The 16,846-nt window shown below is 42.0% G+C and overlaps 1 protein-coding gene across 8 annotated transcripts in view; it reads right to left on the reverse strand.

Moving 5' to 3' along the window:
* Positions 1–2,811: 2,811 nt before the first annotated feature.
* The window catches only part of Shal (potassium voltage-gated channel protein Shal), a 95,379-nt gene continuing 81,344 nt past the window's right edge, over positions 2,812–16,846 (reverse strand). For 3 of the 8 annotated variants that reach the window (XM_076779264.1, XM_076779267.1, XM_076779266.1), the window contains 3 exons: positions 13,536–13,619; positions 8,103–8,377; positions 2,812–5,062 (listed from right to left, as the gene is read on the reverse strand). In XM_076779264.1, coding sequence (XP_076635379.1) covers positions 8,237–8,377; positions 13,536–13,619 — 225 coding nt within the window. In that variant the 3' untranslated portion in view covers positions 2,812–5,062; positions 8,103–8,236. Of the gene's footprint in view, positions 5,063–6,848; positions 7,845–8,102; positions 8,378–13,535; positions 14,567–16,846 lie in introns of those variants that run through there. The other 5 variants (XM_076779271.1, XM_076779270.1, XM_076779268.1 and 2 more) reach the window with 4 other exon arrangements.

Raw genomic sequence — 16,846 nt, forward strand, 5'->3', positions numbered from 1 at the left:
GCAAGTCCTTATGCCACCTCCTACACCACGACTACTAAAAAATTCTCAGCCACTTTACACTTATTTTTTCCCCCATAATTAACTAGCCATAACACTGAATTTGCAATCGTTAAAATCGACGAAGATCAGACCTGATTCTCTCGAGCAAAAATTTAAAAGGGGAGTGTTACTTCAAGTAATTAATTCGCCAATGGAAAGCGGAACCCTCGTCCCTCCGGGAAAGATTGCAGGAGAGTCCTAGAGCGACGCGAAGGAAAAACGAACCGACGCCATCTTTGCTCGCGCGTCGCCTTAACCCGTTACTAAAATTATTACGCGTCGTTTTGAGAAAAATTGGCAGTACGGTAGTGAATTGAAAGACTCGTTATCGTGTTCTTCGCTCTCCGCGATCGTCCAACCTCGATTCTCCCGCGATCCCTTCGATCCTGTCGCGCTACACCCGCGACATAAACAGAGACAACCCTTCTTTTACGTTTCTTTCCCCCTTCGACGAGGCTTCCTTTGTTTCTGCGGAGGACAAAGGGCGCCCAAGCAGCTTTACTCTGCTACAATACGATTTTTTCAATCTTTTTTTTGGTTCCACTGTCGAGGAACGGAGGATCGAGATCGTACGAACGAGGACTCGAGAAGTTCGAGACTGAAGACCCGGAAATGGCTCGCGAACATCCTCCCCCGGAAGCTGAAAGTGCTCGCCAAACAACCAGAGACTAGTTTCCATGCGTTCACTGTCCGGTTTCTCAGCGGCGTATCCAATAGCACGGCGACGCGACCCACATACGGGTCACGGACAGTGAACGTGTTAATTTAATTTCGGACTTGCCCATCTTTTGCCTTTATTTCGATACTCTCGATGATATACACCCCGTGAATCGGCGACGATGGCGTCGAGTGCCTGAACCGACCGCCATTTTTCTCGATCGACCAACTCGGAGAAGAACACTCGTTTTTTCTCTGCCCTCGAACGGAACCAGAGAACAATTGTTATTTTAATTGTGGCTGAACGCCCGAGCCATCGTTCGCGATCACCCTTCGACGCCATCTTGCTTTCTCACGGGCATCTCGCTTTCATCCGGTTAAATTTGTTATCTGCGCGACACAGCTGCAGCTCTTTTGGACGACAAAGGATCCGACGCATTATTCTCAATTATCTCTACGATCGTATAATATAATAATCTTTTCTTTACTTTTACTTATATTCAAGTTTACGTCTTTTCTCTCTCGCTGTCGACGCACCGAGCCGCGTCTCCCAAACATTGCAAACCGTTCGTCGACGTAACAAATATTCCAACAAAATTCACTCAGAGTTCGTTCAAAATTCTAAATCGTAGAATTTTTTTTTTTAACGTCGATATTTTGTTGCAATTATCGATGGCTACTCATGGTCGCCATATTATTTTACAAGCTTCGAAAAAAAGATAAGAAATATCCCTGCATAGCAATGTTGGGGGAGATTTCTCGATTTTTAGAAAATTGAAACTGTGAATATTAACAATAAATTACAAAATAACTTTTATAATATCAAAGTATACAGGGTGTTCTGCCAACCTTGGGAAAAATTTTAATGGGGGATTCTAGAGGGCAAAATCAAGAATACCAATTTGTTGATGGAGACTTCGTTAAACAGTTATTAACAATTAAATTGAAACATTTCAAATCGTTCTAAAAAAATTATTTTTAGCTAAGGAGGTTAATTACAATTATTTTTGGTGAATAGACATACCCCCGAAATCCTATCCACTTTCGAGAAAAAAATTCGAAAAGATGGACAAATTTTTCGTCGAAATTAAAAAATTTCAAATCGTTCTAAAAAAATTATTTTTGGTTGCAAGGGTCAGTTACAATCATTTTTGGTCAATACACATACCACCGAAATCCTGCTCAGTTTCGAGAAAAAAATTCCTCACCGAGTAATGTCTGACCATACATTGATATGTTTCCCTGAAATTTTTCGACGGAAAAAAACTTCTTCAAATCGTTTTGGAAAAATTATTTTCAGTTGCACGGGTCAATTACAATCATTTTTGGTCAATAGACATACCCCCGAAATCCTACCCACTTTTGAGAAAAAAATTCGAAAAGGTGTGAAATTTTCGACGGGGGGAAAAAAAATTTCAAATCGTTTTGGAAAAATTATCTTCAGTTGCGGGGGTCAATTGCAATCAGTTTTGGTTAACAGACCTACCTCCGAAATCCTACGCATTTTCGAGAAAAAAATTCATTACTGTTGAAACTTTAAACGTTAATAACTTTTTAACGAAGCCTCTATCGACAAATTGGTATTCTTGATTTTCGTCTTATATTGGCCTCCAGAATCCCCCATTACATTTTCCCTCCAATTTAAATATTGAAATGGAAGGAAAGACTAATTTAAAAAATGTTAGAACTGCTGGAAAGGGATTTTAAAGAAATTTTCGAACTATCGCGTCTGTTTAGGAAGGGAGCAGCTCGGTGCCTCGAAGGAATAAGTCTCCCACGCACTCAGGCACGCATTCTAGTTTGAAATAATCGATTTAGAATTTATTTTATTGCGCGACGCGATGGGGGTGCTGCAAGTGTGCACGTGTGTGTGTGTGTATTTTTCTGTGATACGTGTGTGTGTGTCCTTCTCTTGTAATTCGAGCAATTCTTACTCGAAACTCTCCAAAAAAACATAGCCGCGAACGTGTGTGTGTATGTATGTACGTGTGTGTGTGTACGTTTACTCGTATAATACATCTCTGTTACCTTTTTCGAACATATGCATATATACATATAAATATACATGTATGTATATATGTATACAGCTGTCTCAATTTATTTTCAATTATAATATAATATATCCTTTTTCTTTTTTTCTTGTTCATCGTCGCTCGTGTCGATCGAATTACAATTAATTACAAAGTCAATTACAGCCCCGACACGAGTCACCTCGGACCGGCTCTCTTCTCTTCATTTTTTTTTACGATTATTTACAGCGAGGATTCGACGACGCCAACACGTTCGTCGTTAAAATTAAAAATCGTAGCTTTCGTGCCTCTCTAGAGGGACATTTCTGTTCTCGAAATTCTAAAAATCGCGTCGACCCTCGAGGCGAGCGCGGCTCGATCGTGGATCCTCCTCGATGAACACCCCCATCTCGTGGGGACATTTCAATTTCATCCAAGGTGGAGCAAAAATAATTTCACGAAGGTAAAAATCACATTGCAGTAATAAAAAAAATTATTTCACCAAGGTAACTAGATTTTGGTGGCAAGGAAAAATTATTTCACGAGGGTAGCAGGGCATTGCTATAATAAAAAAATTATTTCACGAAGGTAACAAGATTTTGGTGGCAAAGAAAAATTATTTCACGAAGGTAGCAAGGCATTGCTTAAAAAAAAAATTTCACAAAGCTAGCAAAGCATTGCTATAATAAAAAAATTATTTCACGAAGGTAACAAGATTTTGGTGGCAAAGAAAAATTATTTCACGAGGGTAGCAAGGCATTGCTATAATAAAAAAATTATTTCACGAAGGTAACAAGATTTTGGTGGCAAAGAAAAATTATTTCACGAAGGTAGCAAGGCATTGCTTAAAAAAAAAATTTCACAAAGCTAGCAAAGCATTGCTATAATAAAAAAATTATTTCACGAAGGTAACAAGATTTTGGTGGCAAAGAAAAATTATTTCACGAGGGTAGCAAGGCATTGCTATAATAAAAAAATTATTTCACGAAGGTAACAAGATTTTGGTGGCAAAGAAAAATTATTTCACGAAGGTAGCAAGGCATTGCTTAAAAAAAAAATTTCACAAAGCTAGCAAAGCATTGCTATAATAAAAAAATTATTTCACGAAGGTAACAAGATTTTGGTGGCAAAAAAAAATTATTTCACGAAGGTAGCACGGCATTGCTTAAAAAAAAAATTTCACAAAGCTAGCAAGGCATTGCTATAATAAAAAAAAATCTCACAAAGGTAGCAAGGCGTTGCTATAATAAAAAAAAAATAATTTCACAAAGCTAGCAAGGCATTACTATAATAAAAAAAAATCTCACAAAGGTAGCAAGGCATTGCTATAATAGAAAAATAATTTCACGAACACTGCTATAATCGAAAGATAAATTGGGTGGGGTGGAGGGGAAATAAAATAAAAATATAAAACTTATTCGTACGTGTAAAATTAAAGATTGCAGATCGTATTGGTAATTATTTGTCACTAATCTAAATTGAGGAGCGATCGACGATCGACCCGCCGATTTAAATCGTCGCGCGACGGGTGGGATCGATAAGTTTACCACCTAGAGGAACAAAAATCGAAAGAAAATAGGACACTCTCCGTAGAGTTTTGAAAGAACGAGGGCATCATCTTACTTTATTTTTAAAGTACCAAGGGGTACCCTGGGTCCCTGTCTGACGCTTCGACGATCATTCGAGGAACACCGGTTATCGATCTTCCCATCTCGACACGTTTCGAGGTTTCCTTTTCGCTCTGCCAGTCCATAGGGACCCTCGAACAATCGATTCCACAGAGATACGACTCTCGCGTCTCCGACAAACCACCTTCCACAATATACTTCTCTTGGTTACACGTTTTCCCCCACTTGGATCCTCAGCCTAACCTTAATAAATTACGATCAAACCTAACCGAGTTTAGGAGGCTCACAAACCAGGAACGATCCGTACAGATCGTTTCACAAAACTACGAGGGACGTTTAACTTCGCGATTGTTTCAGTTTCGTCTTTCGATGTCCGCCATTTTCGAGCCACACCGACTGAGAGAAACTTCGACGACGTTACCGACTGAGAGAAACATCGACGACGTTACCGACAGAGCAGATTTAATTCTCGTTTCTTGAGGCGGCGTAGTTTTCACGTGAACATTTTGACGGAGGGGGAGAAAAATATTAACTGCTGCCCGGAGAATAATTGATTTTTGCATTTTGGTTCCCGATGGTCGCTTTTGGAGAATCAGTGGACGATCGTCCTTGGAAAACGCGGGGATTCGAAGCTCCTGGGTGCCTCTTCTCGTCGCTACGTCGTCGGAGGACCAGCAACTTCCGTTCTCCAGGAGAATGCGTCGTCGACTTCGTCTTCCTGTTTCTTCGCTGAAATTAAAAGCGACTTTCTGGGGGCTTTCGTTTGCCAGAATCGATGGCCTTTCGAGAGGAAACCGATGGTTGAGACTGACCATAATCTTTCGTTATTGTAAAAGAAAATTAATCTAATAAGATCGCTTTACAAAGTTCCATGGAAAATTGCGTTTGCAAAATACGAAACAAACTATCTTCGTAGGAGGTTTCTGCGAACTTGTGTATTTTTTCTGTGAGTCAATTCGAAAACGTTTGCCAAGAATCGAAACGTTGCAGCGCACGCACTCGTAAATCAATACACGTACGCCATGTAACATTGTCCTCCGCAACAGCGGTTGCAACAGCCTCGAAACCCGTACTTCCGGTTGCCGTAATTTTCCAGCGAGCGTCGCCTCTAAAAATACAGCCCGTGACGCAGATTTCGTTTCGCCGTTACGGTTGCTAGAGACGATCGTTTCGTGGAAAATTAACGATCCGTATTGTCGATCAGAGGAAAGTCGGTCAGAGGCTTGAAGAAACTGGAGGAGACGAAAAGAGCTCTGTCCTCTTTGGGGGAAAGAAAAGACTGATCGAAACAACGCTCTTGACCCTCATTCGTGGTTTTCAAACTCTTGAGAAATAAATTTATTTTGCCAGGAAACTTTGTATTTTCTTTCCACTCCAATGTAGTGTCCACAAATGTCCAAGGAAGTATCTTGCAAATGATACAAGAGTGCAAAGAATGTAACAAAAAAAGTTTGTTTGCATGGATATTTAGTTAGTAAATATGTCGTTAAAATTTGCAAGATTGCTTGGACACACTGGCCACCAGAGGGCCACGCTCTCGACTCTCTCACAAGCGCTCGACTGGCCCCCCATTCGTATATAAACGCCCCTCGACTCGACCATCGGTAAGGCAGAGCTAGGGGGCTGCCTTACCGACACGTCCACCATATATCAAAACCCCATATTACTTCCGACAATAATAGACTCACGTAACCCCAATTTCGAACTTTCCCCAGTGTCCAATTAAATTAAAATGGCCGCCACCGTTTCCTGAGAGTCTTCTGGAAGTCTTCCAGAACAAAACACCATGGGCCATTGACTGCAAAAGGGCTAGAAATTGCCCCTAGAGAGAGAAGAGACCACGCAAAGGGGCAGGTGGGTGTGTTTCACCCTGTGCAAATTTGCCTTCGACCTCGTTTCCGGGGGATCAGAGCTCCTTTCGTCGCTCTTCAACCGCTCCGAACCCTCTCGCGCCGATATTCCCGAGTAACGCGCTTCGACGATCGATGATTGGCCGATTCATCCGCTTCGTAGCCGGAAACGGGGTCAAATCACTGCCGCGTACGGTTCCTCCCGCCCCCCCCCCTCCCCCTCTGAGAGCTTATCGGCCAGCCAAATTACACTGTAAACGCGATTAAATGAGAAGTCGAGTGCGGGGGAGGATATATCCCGAGCCGAAGAGGCGCTCCTCGTTTCCTTCCGCGAAATATCGGAGTTTCGACTCCCCAAAACCAGAGAGACTCTAACGAAATCCCAGCGAACCGATCCCTCGGTAATTTTAAGAGACCCGGTTAACTGCAAGGTCTCATCTTTCGAGCTACCTCGTCCATTCTAAGAGACCCGGTTAACTGCACAAACTCTATCAATCGAGCTACCACGTTCATTTCAGAAGACCCGGTTAACTGCAAGGTCTCTATCTTTCGAGTGCCCCGCCAATGTTATCTCTAATTCAATTATGTATAAACGAATATACATGGATGAACGTTCGTTTAAAGGACTAGAATTCGCAAACGCTGCTGCGGAGTCGAGGCGCGAACGTTCAATTTGTACAGCGGCGTGTGCGGTCGCTGCGGCGTTGTTGGAGTCGAGTCAACGTTCAGCTCGCTGTTTCGATCCCTGAACAAACGTGGCCAGGGTTTCATCTTCGAAATGGTCTGGCTGGAACAAGCAGCTTTGTGGCATTCCTCGAACACACACTGACCGAGGGCTACGCTAATGTTGACCGACAGTGGCGTGGCGAAGCCATCCTCCCAAAATCGATCGATCTCTAACTCCCACAACGCAAACTCTTTTAAAATCCTTCTCTGTTTCAATCGTTTTAAATATCCTTCGAGCTTCTGGGTTTCCTCGATTGCTCGTTCGCAGTCTCAACCATCGAGTTTGACGATGCGTCTTGGGGGCGAAATAAAAGCCTATGTCTACCGGTAGCTCCTCGCTGGGGGCGATAAAGCTTGATCAACGTCAACGGGCGGAGTGCTGGCGTGGATTTAAGAGGACAACGCCGCGATAAATTATGCCCAGGGACGCGGAAACTCGAACAGACGCAAAATCAATTTTAAAAGCCCCGAGTCTCAGCCGTGCAAAAAATGGGGGACCGAAGCGTTGCAATTGACGAGGTTGGCGAAAGAAACTGAACAGAACGCATCCCTCAGCCTAGTTCCCCATTGGTCAACGTCTATCACTGCACGCATTGGTCAGACAGTGACCAATAGTAGCCAAGTTATGCGCCAGTGGCGCTCTTGTACCCTTGATTACCATTGGCTGAGGTCTCCAGCCAACGTGCGTGGCAGACGATGACGTAATCGGTATCTGCCAACGCGTGTACCCTTTCACCGCGCGCATTAGTACCAATAGCAGCCACTGCACGCGCTAGCAGCGTCTTGGCGCGCAAATACGAACTGAAACTACACGCAAACGTAGATATCCACAGTTCAACGATTATTAAAAATTCCCTGGGTGTTTCTTTCGCCAACTAACGATCGAACTAACAATTCGAGGCTACTTCTGGCGACTCCCAGTCTCGTGATCGTGGCTGTAAACAATGCAAAGGTTATGAGACGTTAATGGCGGGGGAATGTGAACCGATGGAAGTCCCAGGATTAAATTACCAACGAAAACAGCGTGCATAGAGATTTTAAACGATAGTAAATTAATTTTTTTGACAAACTTCGAGTTTAGGTTCGAAATTCCGGCCGAGTAAAAATCTTGGGGGAATCCTGGATCGCTTCCTGGCTCGTGGAGGCGTTTTACAGAGATCGTGTCAAATAAAAGATCGTGAATACAGGCTCACCGTTCTCCCGGCCGGTCGGCCATCGTTATTTTCATCTTTCATCGAGCAGAAGAGGACGGTGGTCGTTTTGTCAGAGGCGATTTTGTTTTCGTAATAGCGGGACACGGTGATCGTGATCGGTCTCGTCGATCGACTCAAGCGGTCTCCGATACCGGAAGCGGTGGCTGCCCACCGGAAGTAGTCATTGCAGACGCGGTGTTGGCGGTGGTGGTTGGAACCGGAAGTGGCTGTAGGGCCTGCATATCACAGGTGTGGGAACCGCGCTTCTTTAGATCCTGGAACAATTCGCATTTCGGATATGTTTCAATTTAGACTCCTCGTCCGGTCTTTCGACATATCGTTGGCTCTCTCTTTTTCTCCAAGAATCCCTCCAAATAATCCTTATTTGGAGTCTCATATACTTTCATTCCTCTCATTCTCTCGACTTTCACTCTCTCTCTCTCTCTCTCTCTCTTCTGTTTCTACAATTTTCTAATCGAACAAAAATAAAGTCGAGTTTTACTCTACGTTCTACGCCTCCTCACTCTCCCTCCCCCTTCTCTTTCTCGTTTCATTTCTCTCTGTTTCGCGTTTCTTCTTTTACCATCGAAGCTCCTCGAGCGAAATTTTTTTTTTTTTTCATTGGAATTTCCAAAATCGTGACGAAACGTGAGAAAAACGTACGTTAGTCGAAATGGAAAATGAAAATGAGATGCAACGATACCGAGATTTCGAGGATAAAAAAAAATGGAGTTTCCTTCGATTCGAATTAGTCGAGAATCGCGAAACTGAGATCGAAGAGAGACGAGAGGAAGGGGGGGAGAACGAAAAGAGGCGCGCGGGCCAACGTGCAGAGACGATAAAAATACAAAGAGAAACGGAAATGCATGCGTAGAACAGCGAGAAACGTGGAGAAACGACGAGTAAATCGGACGAAGCAGACAACGATAAGAAAAAAAGAAAACAGCGATACGCAACAGCAAGGAACATAAAGAATAAAGAATTTACAGTGGTGAGAGGGTGGATCGATCGATAATAAAAGCATGCCAGGTGCAGTACGAAATATGATCGTTTCGAAACACTAATTTCCCAAAAATCTTCCTCGATCGTTCGTGTCGCGTATTCTTCTATTTCGCGTTGTTTGTCCCCAGGTCTACTTACGTGCAACTGCGTTTCGATATAGTTGCGTTAAAAAAGTCTAAAGCGATTATAAATCGTCGCTCCAGTTTATATCTTCTCATAAAAAAAATTTTAATTGCTCGAGACGAGCAAGGACGACTCCCTCGGGGTCTACAAAGACCCATCGAATATCGAGACTTAAATGCAAATTAAATAAAAAAAAATATATAACGAAAATATAAAAATAGAAGTCGAGAATTGGACGTCTGCGAACCGCAATGCGGTTCTCCCTCTTTGTCTCTCTTATTCGTGCGAGTCTTCTCGACGTCGTTAATCCTTTTCGTCCCCCGTCCACGACGCTGACATCTGGTATCGCTCTTCCTGTCGCGAAGGTCGAATTCGAGCGGAGAAATCGTCGACTTCGATCCTCATTCTTTCGTATCACCGTCGATAATGCAGTTTCTGCTTTATCTTGACACCACCGGGGGCAAGTGAGTGCAAAGAAGGCTTTCGATAACGATATTTGCAAATTTCTGCGTAGCAAATTAAAGGACACGTCGTTTGAAAGATTATTTACAAAACACGCTAACCCTTAACAATTTTTTATATCAAAATTTTTGAATATAAAACCACGAAGGGCCTTCGAAACGAAAGTGAGAGGTGAAAATAAAAATCGTACGTGTCTTATTGTACTCACTTCCCGAGGATCGATCCTTCAGACGATAGCGATCATTTTTCTCGCAGCAGGAGTCCATTTCTGGGATCGTTTCCTCGGCTAGGACTGTCCTGAATCGCGTAAACCGACTCGCGTCTCGTGTCGTATTAACGCGATACAAGGGAAACGCATTACCTGGGACTATGGGTGCCGGGGATAAGAGACGGAGAGGAGCGAGGCAAGTTTTGAATCCCATCTACCGGTCTTTCACGACCTAGTGCATTAATCAAACCGGATAAGATCGCTATAGCAACGCGCCTTGCAAGAAAATTTAACCCCTTACCGACCAATAGTCTGTTTTACCGACGATACTTACCGACCGCTGACCTGTCAATCGACTGCTTTACCGACGATGGTCAACGATCGGTAAAGTAAAAATCGTTATCGAGGTCAATCGCCGGTCGGTAAAACGTTGACCAAGTCTAACCTCGAAATTTACGATTCGTGCGCCTTTATCCAAGTTTTTTCGCTCTCGGAAGCTTACGGAACGAAACGGAGGATCTGGAAAAGCGTCGAGGCAGTAAAAAGCGTCGTAAACGTGATTTGCAAGTACCGCAAACTTCCCGTGGGGAGGGAGTTTACCGTGATTCGTTGATTTCCTTTTCCCTTGCTGAACGCTTCCTACTTCCTAATCTCACTCCCAGTCTCTCGAGCTTCTCTGTGTTTCGACTCGAGAATTAATTCTCGTTCCTAGGTGCAACGTCGCTCGATAAAAAGCTCGTTTAAAGTAAAAAAAAAAGTAGAGACGGGTGGAAGTCGGATCGAGGGTCGAGAGAAGCGAAGAAGCGCGAGAATGCATAACTGAAAAGCCAGATCAAGAATCAGCCGCAACGAACAGGGGTTCTGGGGAGTAGGCAACATGCCAAGGGGGAGGATTTCACGGTTTTTTTTTCGTTAGACGACCGCGAAAGGAAAGTAAAAAGGAGAAACGACGAATCCCCGATAAAGAAAAGTAGGCGATCGAGTGTAACCTGAGAGACGAATGGCTGCCAGGAATGAAATCAAAATGGGGGTAATCAAGGGAAAGCGTAAAGAAGCAACAAGGGGCAGTGTTTCTCGGGATAAGCGTACACCCAGAAGCCAATCCAGGGATCAGCCACGCGACACGATATGTTCTCGACCACCAGAGGGATGCATTTTTGGGGGGACCCGTGTGTGTCCTTCGTCCTGGTCCTTCCGTCGAAGGACAAGAAAAGCTCGTATTCTTCCAAATGGTCACACAAGTATCTTATGAGGTACACATCTTATAAACAATGTGGAACACTGTACAAGCGGGCGATGATACGCGCCATATTCGCGCGTAATGCTCTCTTGCTTTTCCGAGAGTCGTTTAAAATTTCATTTTGTCAATTTTATATTTGCAAATTAAATAATTCCCATTGATAAAAATTGATTATTTTTTATAACATTGTTAAATACAAGTTGTCCAACTATAGGCAGAACCGTTTAGTAGTAACTAGGCACTCGTCACTCAACTAAATTATTGCACAAGTAGCCTTTAGCTATACGTGGAATCGTTCGACCGCCCCCGCGTACTATATATTTTTAATAACTTGAAAATCCACCAATGCCTAATGCTAGCGCTGACGAGGTATACGAGTAAACCTTCCAATGTACTTTTTACCCCATTTATACGGTCCACAATTGACCATCAATCGATTAATTTCATTGGAAATATGAAATCATTAAATGTGACTTTATTTTTGGTAAAGAATTTTTTTTCACGAAATTCAGTAGGATTTCGAGGGTATGTCTATTCACCAAAAATGATTCAAATTGACCCCTGTGACCAAAAATAATTTTTTCAGAACGATTTGAAATTTTTTAATTTTGTACAAAAATTTGTCCATCTATTCGAATTTTTTTCTCGAAAGTGGATAGGATTTCGGGGGTATGTCTGTTGACCAAAAATGCTTGCAATTAATCCCTACAATCGAAAATAATTTTTTTAGACCGACTTAAAATTTTTTAATTTCGACGAAAAATTTGTCCATCTATTCGAATTTTTTTCTCGAAACTGAGTAGGATTTCGGGGGTATGTCTATTCACCAAAAATGATTATAATTGACCCCTGCAACTAAAAATAATTTTTTCAAGACGATTCGAAAGTCTTTTTTTTTACTCAAAACTTTCAGCACTTACTCGAATTTTTTTCTCGAAAGTGGGTAGGATTTCGGGGGTATGTCTGTTGGACAAAAATGCTTGCAATTGACCCCTGCAACTGAAAATAATTTTTTTAGATCGATTTAAAATTTTTTAAGTTCGACCAAAATTTTAGACACCTATCCCCTGTCGATTTTTCTTAAAAATTACTTTTTCATTTTTAGTAATTTTGTTTGACGCGCTACGGAAATTATGTCTAATACTTTTTTGTAGATACCCATGAGCTCTACTTTAGAAAAAAGTTTCATTGAAATATATTCACTATTGCAGGAATTATGGTCGTTTAAAGTTTGAACCATTTTTATGGGGGTTTTTTTCACTTTACGGGGTCAAGAACCAACTTTTCGAATATTTTGGCGATTTGTACATATTCTCCATCAAAATACGCGTAGTTTGCTTTTTTAAACATTAAAATCCTTCAATCCGTTCAGAAGTTACGACGTTTTAAAGATTCGCATGAAAATTCAGGCAAACATTTCTGGCCAGATATTATATTTTCGGTAAGGAATTTTTTTCTCGAAACTGAGTAGGATTTCGGGGGTATGTCTATTCACCAAAAATGATTATAATTGATCCCCTTAACTAAAAATAATTTTTTTAGAACGATTTGAAATTTTTTTTTTCGTCGAAAATTTTAGGCACCTACCCCCTGTCGATTTTTCTTAAAGATTCGTTTTTCATTTTTAATAAATTTGTTTGACGCGCTACAGAAATTTTGTTTAATACTTTTTTGGAGGTACCCATGAGCTCTACTTCAGAAAAAAGTTTCATTGAAATATATCCACAATTGTAGGAGTTATGGCTGTTTGAAAAGTGGACCGTTCTTATGGGGTTTTTTTTCACTTTACGGTGTTAAGGGACAACTTTTTGAATATTTTTACAATTTCTACATATACTCCATCAAAATACGCGTAGTTTGCTTTTTTAAACATTGAAATCCTTCAATCCGTTCAGAAGTTACGACGTTTTAAAGATTCGCATGAAATTTCAGGGGAATAAATCAACGGTATGGTCAGACATTGTATTTTCAGTAAAGAATTTTTTTCTCGAAACCGCGTGGGATTTCGGGGGTATGTCTATTCACCAAAAATGACTGTAATTCACCCCCGCACCTAAAAATAATTTTTCTAGAACGATTCGAAATGTTTTAATTTCTTCAAAAAATGGCTGTACCTAAGAAGATGCTACCCCTAATTTTCAAGTTATCACGACAGTCAGATTGCAAGTTCTACCTCGTATACCTCGTATGTGACGTCCCAACAAAAATTTCCCCAACGTTCGATTTTTCGTTCTCTATGCAATACATCTGGTAAACGCATCACGCGCGAGATGGCGCGTGTATCACGGCGCGCGTGCACGCGATAGACAATGAAACGTTACAACATAGTATATATAATGTACAATAATAATATATCATCTTATCCAAAATGATTTCCAGGTAACACGGTTTTCTTTACCTTTGTCCGCACTTGTATACGATCCCCATACACGAGCACCACTCTATCCTTGTTGTCGTTCGAAGTAAGCTGATAAGACAAGCTCTACAATAGCGGACGATACTCGATGGACAATCGTTTGTTGTTATTCGTTAAATTTTCGTCGATTTATTCCGTGCGTGCACGTACGTATATTCGCCATCATCGGATTCTCATTATATCGTGTCGTGTGTATACATACAGATACACCGTGTAATTTTTTTTTTTAATTTAAACGTCCACGAGATCCCCCAACGTGAAAGAGAGGAAAAGAAAAAGCGAGGACGCGCGACAGAGAGATCCAATCCGGGGTTCGTTACCGAATCCGTTACGAATTCGTTCGTACATTTTTGTTTGTTTGTTGCGTTATTCGTGTTCGAATGAACAGAGAGGACGTTTATGTTTCGTGGATGGCCAGACGGACGATGGACGATGGACGACGTCCAGGACGACGACGACGTGGGACGATGCGACGCCATCGCGGTAGTCCAGGAGTTCCCAAAGACGATCAGGTTCGGTCGTCGAACGGGTTGGCACGGAAATGAGGAAATAGAATTTCATTGGATTTACAATTATGGAAATTTCTCACTGTGTGTGTCTTGTGTCATTATTATTTTTTTTTTTTTTTTTGTCTGTTTTCTCACCACTCTCGACAATTATTATTTAACGCTTAAGATATTCCTTTCGTCCATGTTCTTCTCTCAGCGATCCTCACGGGGTCTCTATATTCGATCTCTCTATCTCGTTCTTGACTCGAAAACACTGCGTTATCGCTCGACTGCGATCCGTAATTTCGCTTTGTCGTATAGATTTCGTTACTCTTATCCGGTTTATTTGTTTTCTGTGTGTCGATCGGTATTTTCTAGCGTGCTTTTACACTACTGTCAAGAAACTCAGGCCGCTCAGAACGAGGCCTCGACGAGGTAAGGCCCGTCCATCGCAGCCCCAGCCTGCCCCCCTCGGGCGCCCGATACTTGGGCTCTTGTCGCTGGGATGTACTGACTGTACGCCTGCTGAAATCCACACCACAAGCACACACTACATTGTTGCACCCTAGGCTCACCTACCCTAAATCTGTTCTACATTGGGCCTATGTCAATTACAATCTACCGTGATTCAGGTATCGTCGGATTTCACGAGTTTCTCTACTTCGACTAATTCCTCCGCTTCTCGACCTCTCGTTTCATCGATAAATCCTACATGGATCCTGCAGAGGGTCGCGATACTCGAAACGTTGCGATCAAATACTCCCACTAGCGCATGCAAACCTCGTACGAGCTATTTTCCTAGATTCTAAGCGCGACAAACCAGCTTCTAAACCGCCCTGAAATTTACAAATTATTCGTTACGGAGCTCGACTTCCGGTTCGAACACTTCGAGGGATCTACGTGTGTTCTACAAATAAAAGACTGAAGTATCATGTAACTAAAAATTCGTAAATAAGTTACGACGAAAATGTGAACTGTGAATCGATCGTTTAAAATTGTGCAACAAAAAGTTATCGAAGAAATAATACACTTTAGCGTACAAGATAAATGGCAGAAAAACTCTGATAAAGAAATGTTCAAACAAAATTACGTTTCACCTTTTTTTTCGTAACTTTTTAACAAAGTATTCATGGACTTTTTATTATATAACACTTTAGTCTTATTTTTACTTGTGGAACACCCTGTATATCGATGAGGGACGCTACATCGAGAAGAAAAAACACCCAACAGTTCGTCGTGTTTCCTGTTGTTTTGTAATTCTCTATAAGCGGATGTCTAGACTCGTGTGCAACTTGGTCAGCAATTTCGACACATCGATCATTCTATGTGTTTAAACGAGGACCGATTCGCGTGAATTTTCGCGCGTCAACCCGACTTCCGGGAGCACAGCCAGTCGGGGCTTTAATTAAATTTAATTAATCCCGCGATCGGTCGTTCACGCTCTAAATAATATTTGGGGAAGGGCGACAATTTTGACTGCGTGTTTTGAGCGGCCCGCGTCTTAGAAAAGCTTCTAAATCTAAATATTCGACGTAGATTATCTTGTGACGCAGCTGAGTAAAAAAGTGTGGTCAGTGAAAGGGTTACGTTAGAGTTCCCCGGTGGCTCTGTGGCTAGGACGCTCGACTCCCAATCTTGGGGTCCCGTGTTCGATTCCGCTCGGATTAGAAAAAACCATATATAGGTTTTTTCTAATCAAAATCTGAATATTATCGATGTATAATATCGTGGGCTGCTTGAGACGATCGAATTAGAAATTTAGAATAATTAATTAGTGGGGGGAGGGGGCTTATACTGAAAAATATCAGAAAGAGAGGATTCTAAATTGAAACCTGAATATTACTGATACAAAATATCGCCCTGGGCCACTTAAGACACACGAATTAGAAATTTAGAATAATTAATTAGTGGGGGGAGGGGGCTTATACTTGGAAAATCAAAAAGAGAGGAATTCCAATTATAAAACATCTGAATATATTACTGATGCATAATATCGCCCCGGGCCACTTAAGACACACGAATTAGAAATTTAGAATAATTAATTAGTCCTGTGGGGGGGAGGGGGCTATACCAGAAAAGCAAAAAGAGAGAGGAGATTAATTAGGATTCCAATTTGAAACCTTGAATATTACTGATACATAATATCGCCCCGGGCTAAGGCACACGAATTAGAAATTTAGAATAATTAATTAGTCGGAGGGGGGGCTATACTAGAAAAGCAAAAAGAGTTTTCCCAATTGAAACCTTGAATATATTATATGATATCGCCGGGCCGCTTAAGACACACGGATTTAGAATAACTAATACACAACGAAAAGTAAAAAGGATTCTCGCGATTTGTGTAGATTTCCGGCAGTAGCTTTGGATCATCTGTTCTGCACACGTGGAATTCTTCGACAGTACACACACGACACAATGTTTACGGAGTAACACGGTCGACAATATTTCGCTGTGGAAAAAAGTAGATTCATTAAAATAAGAGAGCCTCGTGGGGGGGAGGGGGAGGGGGTGTAGAAGAATGTTTTCCCAGCAATTTCACAACCGTATCTTCCGGTTTAATTAATCCCCCGTGATTTCAGGCGGCACTCGAGTCGCGAGGGCCACTGAAAAGCAAGTGTTATCGAGAGAAACAGGGATCGAAGGGAGGAGGGGGTCGGGGGGAGTAGATTTACGTGGACGAGGAGCAATTAAAAACGGTCCTCGTCCCTCCGGAACATTTTAACGTCGCTGAAAGGTAAAAGTAATTGGGAATATCGAACAAATCCCCGCCGAGCGCGAGTCGTGTCTGAAAATCGTGAAGAGGTT

This window comes from Colletes latitarsis, chromosome 12 (genome assembly GCF_051014445.1).
Source record: "Colletes latitarsis isolate SP2378_abdomen chromosome 12, iyColLati1, whole genome shotgun sequence".
Taxonomy (NCBI): Eukaryota; Metazoa; Arthropoda; class Insecta; order Hymenoptera; family Colletidae; genus Colletes; species Colletes latitarsis.